The sequence below is a fragment of the Nipponia nippon genome, unplaced genomic scaffold (genome assembly GCF_047370975.1).
Source record: "Nipponia nippon isolate SJK-2023a ecotype South Korea unplaced genomic scaffold, ASM4737097v1 scaffold_43, whole genome shotgun sequence".
In the NCBI taxonomy this organism is placed as follows: domain Eukaryota; kingdom Metazoa; phylum Chordata; class Aves; order Pelecaniformes; family Threskiornithidae; genus Nipponia; species Nipponia nippon.
In genome coordinates, this window is record NW_028262362.1 from 1442563 (window position 1) to 1452544 (window position 9982).

At 53.4% G+C, this 9982-nt stretch overlaps 1 protein-coding gene across 15 annotated transcripts in view; it reads left to right on the forward strand.

The window, feature by feature from the left end:
• LOC148052854 (uncharacterized) overlaps nucleotides 1–8877 on the forward strand; it is a 17123-nt gene extending 8246 nt beyond the window's left edge. For 7 of the 15 annotated variants that reach the window (XM_087778286.1, XM_087778291.1, XM_087778288.1 and 4 more), the window contains 9 exons: nucleotides 439–549; nucleotides 916–1077; nucleotides 1657–1790; nucleotides 2111–2221; nucleotides 5942–6193; nucleotides 6365–6474; nucleotides 6927–7006; nucleotides 7268–7381; nucleotides 8267–8877. In XM_087778286.1, the coding sequence (XP_087634412.1) occupies nucleotides 462–549; nucleotides 916–1077; nucleotides 1657–1790; nucleotides 2111–2221; nucleotides 5942–6193; nucleotides 6365–6433 (816 nt within the window). In that variant the 5' untranslated portion in view covers nucleotides 439–461 and the 3' untranslated portion in view covers nucleotides 6434–6474; nucleotides 6927–7006; nucleotides 7268–7381; nucleotides 8267–8877. Of the gene's footprint in view, nucleotides 1–438; nucleotides 550–915; nucleotides 1078–1656; nucleotides 1791–2110; nucleotides 2222–5941; nucleotides 6194–6364; nucleotides 6475–6885; nucleotides 7007–7267; nucleotides 7382–8266 lie in introns of all 15 variants that reach the window. The other 8 variants (XM_087778296.1, XM_087778294.1, XM_087778295.1 and 5 more) reach the window with 5 other exon arrangements.
• Nucleotides 8878–9982: the final 1105 nt, after the last annotated feature.

Consider the following 9982-nt stretch of genomic DNA (forward strand, 5'->3'; position numbering starts at 1 on the left):
GGGTATGGGACAGCTCATCGCTTTTCCCGTTCGCCGACGGAGTACCGTGTTTTCCCTAGAACCTTTGCAGTTTGCGGCAGGCCCTTTGTAGATTATAGGCATCAGGACTTGACTTTATTTTTGGGCCTGAAGCAGAGCCCGGAGTCTGTGGGAAGATAGAAGAGAGGAGGTGCTCGCAAAATGCAGGGCACAGCTGGGAAGAGCAGCTCCCGAGGAGCGGCCAACACGGGGGGTTTAGGGGTGCAAGTACAGGGCTGGACCTGTCGGGAAGGAGTGGGCTTTCTTCCCTGACAGTTCAGGAGAAGAGAAGGCGTTTCTCAAGTTTTGGGAGCGTGGGGTGGTTGGGAAAGGGAGGCGGGTTCATCAGCCTTTCTCAGATGGGTTTTGCAGTTGGATTTGGGTTTCGCTGAGGTCTGTTCTGTTTTTGTCTCTCCATAGGCGACGGGAGGTACAACAAAGTTATGAGAGACGCAGTGTACGCTGTCCGGGCCTCCGCATCGCAACGCGCGGGGCCAAAGGTCAGACACGTCTTACCTCGGAAAGTGTTGGGTATGTTAAGATACATTAAAATATACTGTATATTATGATATACTGTGGCGCGCGCCTCCCTGCGCCGGCCTTCACTGGCTACGGCATCTTTGTTTCCAGTAAGGGTCGCTTCTCTGTTCGGTGCCTTGCGTGCTGTAAGCTTAAGGCAGATGAGCGAACTCCCTGCCTCTCCTCTGGCTACCTTTGTGCCTTCTGGTCATTTGCCCCGCCCCTTTCCCAGGGGATTGTGGGAAGGATGGTGGGCGGGGCCCGGGGTACATGAGCCGCAGCCTCTGTACTCTGTGTTCTCCTTTGTTCCTGGTCTAAGTATTTCTGAAGGTGTTGCTGCTGTGGGTTTGCAATTTGTGTTACTCTCTTTTTGTGGAGTTCCAGTTATGGATCACTTGTACTGTGGCAGAGCGTCAAGATACGGTTTTCAGTTTAAAGCTTCAGAAATTACGTTCGCTGAAATCAACGTAGGTGAAACTGATCTGGAGCGTGCAGCTCTGCTCGCAGGGAGGCTCGGTGGCTCCTCATCAAAACGGCAAGGTGAGTGTAGACATCCGTAGGGTCGTGCTCTGGGTCTGAGAGCGTTATGTATTTTTGCTGTTGGAAGATGGAATAGAGCGTGTGCCTGTTAAATGTAAGGACAGTCAAAAGCTGGGAGGGACCCTAAGCGGGTTTGTTGGCGCAACTGCAGTTTTGAAAGATCTTGAGTGTTGGGAGAAACGGCCTGAAAAAAAATCATTCCTTTTTTGCAAGGAGTCAGTTCACAAGGACGGATGGGTTGCTGGACTCTTTAACAAAAAATGTTCAACTTGGGATATATGGGGTGAGGAAGTCTTGGCTATACGTAGGCTTGAGAAAATGTATATAGGTATCTGCGTCTGTCACCTGCGTGTATCTATGAAAGTGGTTCTAGTGAAACTAAAGCTACCAATGTGTCGAAAAAAGGCACGGTTATCTAAAAAAATGCAAAAGCTGTGGTGGCCTGTATCAACAGCTGTACCAAAGATGATGCAAAATACTTTTTCCTCCACACAGTTGTTGTCTTCACAAACCTTCACAAAAAAAGGAAGCTTTAGATTCCTACCCAGCTTTATGCTGAAGGTGTTTTTCCTCTCTCAGCAGAATGTCAGCTGCCACCATTTCGCCACGGTCGCCCTTTTTTCTGCCGTGAAAGTACAAGACAGATGGAAAGGATCCGTAGCGGTCTGCGAATACAAGGCACGTCTGTGATGCGTGTCTGCATTTTTCCTAAGGTACTCGTAATATGGACTTTAAAGTTAACGTCAAGAATGTACCAACTCTCCTTCTATAGTTTTTCTATGAAATATTCTAACGCAAATACTAAAAATAAAATAAGGTCTGTTCTGGAGCACGTTACGCCTATGCGAAGCTTGCTTCCCTCTGTTTATTTTCTCTTTCTGAAAGAATAGTCTTCTGTTTCTGTGTGCTTACTATTAAATGATACTGTGAAAATGATTTTGTACTAAAAGAGGGAAGAAACTGTTCTTAAGAGTTCAGATGTTCAGAAGAAGCAGACTTTGTTTTCGTGATAAAAAGCTTTATGCTTTTTCAGTCAATACGTTTTTTAAATATGAGGGGCATCGCTGGGCATTATCTGCTGTGGATTCGTTCTCTGCTGTGGATCTGTTCTCCGGAGCAGAATATCCGTTGCGGCTTATCCCAGGTGAGTTACCTGCTGTGGATTATGCCGGGCGGACCCCCTGGTGTAGGTCATCCGCACCCGTGTCCCCCCGTGCAGCTTTCTACCCACACGTAGCCGCCGTCCGTCCGTGTCCGCCTCCTCCCCCCGTCCCCCTCTGCGTGTCTCTCCACCCTCCCAAATGCTTTCCACCCAAACGTCCCCCGCACAAGGTTTTTCCCCCCGTGTGGTTTTTTTTTTTCCCCGTGACGTGCCCCCCACGTCCCCTGCCCTCCAGTCTCGTGCCCCCACTCCCCTCCTCCACCCCTCCCATAACCGCTTTGCTTCTGGACCCCTGGGGCGCTGCCCGCACCCCCCATCTGCCCATTGCCCCTACCCAAAGTCTGACTCCCCCCCCACCCGCTTCCCTGCACCCCGCTTCCGCCCCACTCTCCCTGCTCCTGTGTTTTGGATTTGTGCTGGAAAAAGTGTTGATAATACACAGAGGGATGTTTTAGTTACTGCTGAGCAGCGCTTGCACAGAGTCAAGGCCTTTTCTGCTCCTCACCCTGCCCTGCCAGCGAGTAGGCTGGGGGGGGCACAGAAAGTTGGGAGGGGACACGGCTGGGACAGCTGACCCCCAGTGACCAAAGGGATATCCCACACCATATGATGTCATGTTCAGTAATAAAATGAGGGGGGAGGCTGGCGGGGGGGCTGCTCCTTGGGGACTGGCTGGGCATCGGTCAGTTTGTTGTGCGCAATTGTTTTCATTTGTATCGCTTGTCTTTCTTGGGGTTTATTTTTCTCTCTTTGTGGTGTCCCGTCCGTCCGTCCCCCCTTTCCTTACTGGTGGGTGGTGGTAGTAGTTGTTGAACTCTTTTATTTCAACCCATGAGTTTTTTCACTTTTACCCTTCTGATTCTCCCCCCCACCCCACTGGGGTAGTGGTGGGGGGAGGGAGTGAGCGGTTGCGTGGGGCTTAGCTGCCGGCTGGGGTTAAACCGTGACACAAGGTCAGTTGCAAGCCCTGCCTGGCTAATGCTTTAGGCTCTCCTTGTTATTCCTGCCATCTTGATAGGCCGTCCTTGTTTTTCATCGCTACTTTATAGTGCCTTTTGCTCCGTAAGCAGCGGTACTCATGCCATGGAAACATAGCTGTTTCCCAGCCTCTGGGAAGTAAGTGTGCCAAAGACACAGAGCGAAACAGCCACGGCACAATCCACAGCAATTCTGCTTCTCAAGGGACCCAGCAGGCCCCTTCTCTTGCCTCTTACTCTGTCCAGCTAGGCTGGAAAGTGCGGTTGTTGCAGAAACTGCTACACCCTGTGACTCCTCAGGTTGTTAGCTTGGCCCTGTGTACAGGCTGCCGAGGTCATCGACTCTGCATGGGACGCAGGCAGCCTGCAGAGCTTTACACCGAGCCATGCCTTTCCCCTTTGGGCAGCAGTGGTGCTGCTGCTGCTGCAGGCAGCCACTTTCTCATGGGCAAGGGGCTGGGACAACCGGAGGCTGCTGCACGCTCCCGTCCGACTGAGACGCTGTTCCCGGGGGACCTGGCGCAGGGAAAGGCGAGGTACTCTCCGCACTGCCGGTGGCTCTTCAGAAGGGAACCGCGCTCTGGTTTTAGCAGAAGAAGGTGTCACGGGCAGCCGCTGTGCACAGCTGTTTGGCAGGTGTCTTGCTTGTTCGAGTAGAGGTGCATTTCTTGCCTTGCAGTCTTGATGCCAAAACAATCGGGGGGGTTCAGGTTCCAAAAGCCTTTTGACATCAAAGCAAGATGACAGCTAGATTTCTACCAGCACTGTATTTCAGCTGTGTTGCTAGCTGAAAATGGCTTGCAGGCCAGGAGATATTTAGAAAGGTCTGAAATACAGAAAGCAAATGTTGAAGCGATTGTTTTAAGGTGGCAAATTAGGCAGCCGAAGGAACTGAGCAGCTCACCTGACACATTGGCAGAACAGCCCATCCAGCCTACCGAGTGTTGTGTGTTGCAGGCAGCAAAGTGCAGCTGCCACGCTTGCTGGTGGGAGCGGCAGGGAGTGCAGAGCTGCGCTCCTGTACAGAGCATCGATGGGACCTCCAGGGCTGTACAGTCATCTGCTGAGGACGGCCAATATACCAACATGTCTCTTTGCTTTCCCTGTTTCACGTCTAATTACTCTGCATGCTGGAGGGCAGGGAGGTAAGTAACATCATGCAGCGTCTCTTATCTGTGTGATCTTGGATCTTATCTAAGCCCTGCACGGGAAGCCTTGTGTGTACGCCGGATTAGGAGAACAGAGTACTGATAGCACAGAGGTGAGGAAAGGTGCAAAAACTGCAACAAAGCCCAAGGATCACAGCGTACCGCTCATTTGCGGATCATCCATTTGCATCGGGTCTGCTCGGATGCACTGTTTCCTGATTAACATAGCTGCCCCTCTCACACCAAACAAACAGCTTTCACTATTACCTTCAGGGTGCCATTTGTGTTGCTTTAAAACAACAACAAAAAAAAATCTCTTGACTCGCTCCTATCGCTCTCGGAACCCTGATAACACATGCGGTCCAATATAGCAATCCTGGGGGCTTACGCGGGGGGGGGCGCCCTATTCCGCAGGTTTGCTGTGCTGCTTCTCCTCCGTAGGCCATGGGGTGGGGGCATGAACGGAAACAGCCACCACACTTTTAAAGCAGCCAAATGCCAAGGCCGCAACTGCTCAAGCCAATTGGATGCTTTTTGGTATAGAGGCAAAGAATATTGCTGCCCGGGCTGTGAGTCGGAAACGGCAGAGAAACAGCAGCTCTACTCCCAGTAAGAAGTTGGCTGCCGCTTGGCGACCGGGTGCGGGTACTGCAGCTCGGAGTCCGCGCATGCGCGGTGGTGCGTTTTGCAGCTCGGTGCTGCCACCTGCCGATCAAAAGTCGGTACTGCCGCTCCGCGCCGGCGCACGGGCGCTGGCGGTGCCATCCGTGTACTTCCCGCAGTCGGCGCCGGTAACGGCGATGGGATACTGCGGGGTGATGCCGCCGCGCTCGTTGCTGCTTCCCGGTAAGGAAACGCCGCTCCCGCCCCCCGGGCGCGCTGTCGGCGGGCGCTCGGCCCGCAAAACGCGGACGGCGGCGCCGGTGCCGCCCCTGGGCAAGCGCCGCGCGCCGGGTGCTCTCTGCTGCTGCTGCCGCCGCCGCCTCCTCTGCTGCTGCTGCTGCTTGCAGCGTGGTGGTTTGCCGGGCGCGATTGCCGGTGGTGGGTGAGGGCCGGGAGCACTGGGGACGCGAGCGAGCCCTTTTGAGGGTGCAGGGGTGTCTCCTGCCTGCTGGCTGCCCGGGGGTGGTGGGACGGGAAGCTTCAACCTGCCCGCTGCGGCAGGCTCTTGGTCTACTGGAGGCGAGCTGGGCCAGGGCAGCCCCAGGGAGTTACCCGAGAGCTGATCGAAGGGACGAGGGGAAGGAGGCGGGTATCCCCCAGGCGCAGAGGCCGGGCGCCTCCCCGACTCGCCAGAGCTCCCCCTGAGCCTCTCCTGGCCCCGCTCACCCCGTGCAGCTGCCCCCTGCTCCAGCACCTCCCCTGAAGCCTGTCCCATAGCACCAGATCGCTCCCAAGCCCTGTTGTGAAGACCACAAGCTGGCTCTCAAGCGGGCTGTATTCTCCCTTAATGCAGGTGCCGTTACCAGCAGTGCGGGGAAGGAGCAGCGTGTCCAGAAGTCCCTGTGGAAGGAGAGGCTTCAGCCAGGGGTGATCTACGGTAATAACGGTCGCCGCTTTTTCTTTCCCTGTTCCAGAGGCTGTCTGTTCCTCCCCTGAGGATGCCTTTGACTGTACCCGCCTCAGGCTCATGTGGGTTGTCTCTGCCTGACCTCGCTCTCCTCGCGGCGTGGGGGCGAAAAGGGATGGGCGGAGCGCTTACTGGCTGCAGACAGGAGCTGCTGCGGCTGCATCTGGAGAGGCCGGAGAAGAGTAGAGAAGAAGAAATGGAAGGCCATCCGGCCAACAGCTGCCTCCTGCTGCGGGCAAGAGAGAGCCTGCCTCTCCAGGTGAGGAAGGATCCCTCTTTGTAGTCCACAGCAGGCCAGACTGCCAACGTGCACCGCAGGGTCTGTATGCGTAACCCAAAGCGCGGTGTGGCCGCTTAGCGTGTGAGTGAGACTACGTGTCTAGGAAGCCTCGTCTCGTAAGAGCTGAGAGATGCCTACATATTCTTTTAGGTGGAGGACAGCCAAGCGACCAGAGTTACGGAAAAGGAAGGGAGAAGAGAAGGAGAAAGAAGCATCTGAACTGGCCAGTTCTCCCAGCAGTGCTGAGAACGAGAGCTGCGGTGAGTGCCAGGCCCTCGGGGCCCTGTTACCCCTCTTCTGCGTCCTGGGCCCTCCCTACCTCTTCCCTCGTCCCCTCTCTTTTGCACACTGCTGTGACTCTCCTCTCTATTCTCCTGTCCTGCTCCTTTGCCCCCTTTTTTCGTTCTCTGTCTCTGTCCTCCAATCATTGCTGGTTTTTCCTTTTCTATCTCTTTGTCCTGATCTGCATCCGTCTCTTTTTCCCCGCAATTGCTCTGGCCTGTTTCCTGGCGTTCTGTTCCTCTCTGCACCTGTAAGTGCCGCTCCATGTCCCTGTTTTTTTCCATTCCGTATCTCATCGTCCCTGTTCTCCTTCCTGTTCATCTCTTACTCTCTCTGACCCTTTGTGCTGCTCTCCACCCCATTTCCTTTCGTCCTCCGTCTCTCTGCAGGGCTCCTAATACCTCTCTCTTTGGCCTCGTTCTCCTAGCAGCACGGTCAAAAATGACAGCTGGACGCTTCCTGGCTGTGGAGGGGAGCTGCCGTGGCTGAAGCTGGAGGGGCCAGAAAAAGGTAAAGCGGCTGAAGAATAAAATAAAAAGGAGCCAGCTGGCAGCTGCCTGCAGCTGCAGACGGGAGACAGCCTGCCTCTCGGCGCGAGGAAGGATCCCTCTTTAGCGTAGTCCTTAGCAGATCCGATCGCCAACGTGCACCGCAGGGTCCGTACGTGTAACCGGAAGCACAGTACAGCCGCGTAGCGTGTGTGCGTGTGAGGCTACGTATCTGGAAAGCCTTATATTGTGAGAGCTGTAAGACACCGATCTATTCTTTTAGGTGAATGACAGTCGAGCGACCGGAGTGACGGGGCGGGGGAGAGAGAGAGAGAGAGAGAGAAAGACACGTTGGAACTGTCAAATTCTCCCAGCAGCTTTGAGAGCGGGAGCTGCGGTGAGTCCTGCACCCTCGGGGCTGTGTCGTCCCTTTTCTGCATCCCGGTCCCTCCCTGCCCCCCTTCTCTTTCTCTCGCTGCTGTCATATTTTTGCTTCCCTGCACCTCTCCCTTCCTCGTTCTCCAAGTCCCCCTCTTTCTCTGTTGTTACGCCTCTATGTTTTCTTTTTCTCTCTGCGCTTCTGTTCCCTGTCCCTCTTTTTTTCATCCTCTGTCTCTCTTGCAGTCCATAACTAATTTTGTTTTTCTCCATCTATCTGTCTGTCCCCCTAACCCAGCTTTTAAAATTTCTCTCCCTCTGCCCTTTAGCCCTTCACAATTCCCACCCCGCCACCTCTCTCTGTTTGTCTCCGTGTCCCTGTTTTTTAATCCCTCTATCTCTGCCCTGTATTCTAGATATAGTTTTTCTTTCTCTCATTCCAGGTCCCTGTCCCTACCTTTTAATTTCTTCCCTCTCTGTCCCATAGCCCATTTTGGTCTTTATTGTTCTCTCTCTGTCTGGCTCCCTGTCCCTATTCGTTAATTCCTTTGTCTCTCCCCTTCAGCTCATCGAGTTTTTTTGGCATTTCTCAGTTCATCTCTGTCAATTTCACTGTCCCCTTTTTAAAATCCTCCCTCTCTGCCCTGTGGCCCATCACTATTCTTTGTTTATCTCTCTCAGTCTGGTTCCCTGTCGCTTCCTTCTCTCTGGCCTGTAGCCCATTGCTATTTTTTTTCCCCTGTGGCTCCCTTTCCCTATTTTTTCAATCCCCCTTCTCTGTCCTGTAGCCGATGGCTGTTGGATTGGGTTTATGTGGCAAGGTTTTGTTAGCTGTGGCGGGGCAGGGGCTGCAGGGGTGGGTTCTGTGAGAAGACACCAATAGTTGCCCCAATGTTGGGCACAGCCAGTTCCAGCCAGATCTGCCACCGGTCCGAGCTGAGCCCATCGGCAGCGCTGGTTTCGCCTCTGGGATGGACATTTAAGAAAGGGAAAAAGTGCTGCGCAGAAGCTGTGACAGAGAAAACGTGAGCGTGAAACAGCCCCGCAGACGCCAAGGTCGGCGAAGAAGGAGGGAGAGGAGGTGCTTCAGGTACCGGAGCAGGGATTCCCCAGCAGCCTGTGGTGAAGGCCATGGTGAGACAGGTCGTCCCCCTGCAGCCTGTGAAGGACCCCGTGCCGCAGCAGGTGGATGTGCCTGAAGGAAGCTGTGACCCCATGGAGAGCTTGCGCTGGAGCAGGCTCCTGGCAGCACTTGTGGCCCTGTGGCAGGGACCTCACACCGGAGCAGAAGAAGAGCCTGAGGAGGAAGGAGCGGCAGAGACGACACGCGATGAACTGAGTGCGACCCCCGCTCCCTGTCCCCCTGCGTTGCTCGGGGGTGGGATGTAGGGAAGCCAGGAGTGAAGATGAGCCCAGGAAAAAAGAGCGAGGCGTTTTTTAGATTTGTTCTTGTTTCTTGTTGTCTTACTCCTGATTTTGATTGACAATAAATTGAATTGATTACCCCAGGCTGAATCTGTTTTGTCTGTGACAGTAATTGGTGAGGGATCTCTTTGTCTTTATCTCGACCTACAAGCCGCTTTGTTGTATTTTCTTCCCCCGTCTTGTCGAGGAAGGGGAGCAATAGAGCGGCTTGGTGGGCACCCGGTGGCCAATGGTTTCCTTCTATCAGGCTCCCTGTCCCTATTTTTTATTTCTTGCCTATGTTTCTTGTACCCCATCGCTTTTGAAACTTTCTATCTCTCCATCCTTTTTTTTTTTTTTTTTTAAATCTTGCATATGTTTCTCAAACCCAGTCGCTTTTCAAATTTTCTTCCTATGTCTCCCTCTATGCATCTCCGTGTACTTATTTTTTAATTCTCATGTATGATTCTCGTATCCTGTCACTTACAAAATTTTCCTTCTAGGTCTCCCTTATCCATCTCCTTGTCTCTAATTCTTAAGTCTTCCCTCTCTGTCCTCTACCCTGTCACTTTTTACGCTTTCTTTCTACATCTCCCTCTTTCTATCTCCCTGTCCCTATTTGTTAGTTTTTCCCTATGTTTCTTGTACCCTGTTGCTTTTAGAAAATTTTCTTTCTACATCTACCTCTATCCGGCTGTTTCTATTTTTTCTTTCTTGCCTGCGTTTTCTTTCCCCTATCGCTTCAGAATTTTCCCCTATCCCTCGTCTTGTCTCTATCTTGTCCTCCTGGTCCCTTCTGCCTCTCTCTCCAGCTCTCTGTCTCTCTTATTTATTCCTCCATCTCTCTTTCCTTGTTTCCCCCTGCAGTCTCTCTGCTCGCCTCTCTCTACACAGTCGACCTGCTCCCCGTTCCTCTCTTGGTCACAGCGTCCCATTTTCTGGCTCCCTGTCCCACACCTCTTCTCTGTGTCCCTCTGTCCTTCCTCCCGCTTTTCTCTTGCCTTTTCTCCCTCTGTCCTGCTGCATTTGGGCACTGAGCCTTGCAGCCAACTCGCTGCTGGGATTTCTTACGTGCGTCAACGAATAAACTTCTCCTGCCTCGTCTGTGCCCCTGGATGTGTTTGCGGCCCCTGGGTGCAGAGCTGGTGGCTGTGGAGAGGTGCAGGGGAGGGGGTGATGTGCTGTGGGGCTTGGGCAATGGACCCTATTTCTCGAT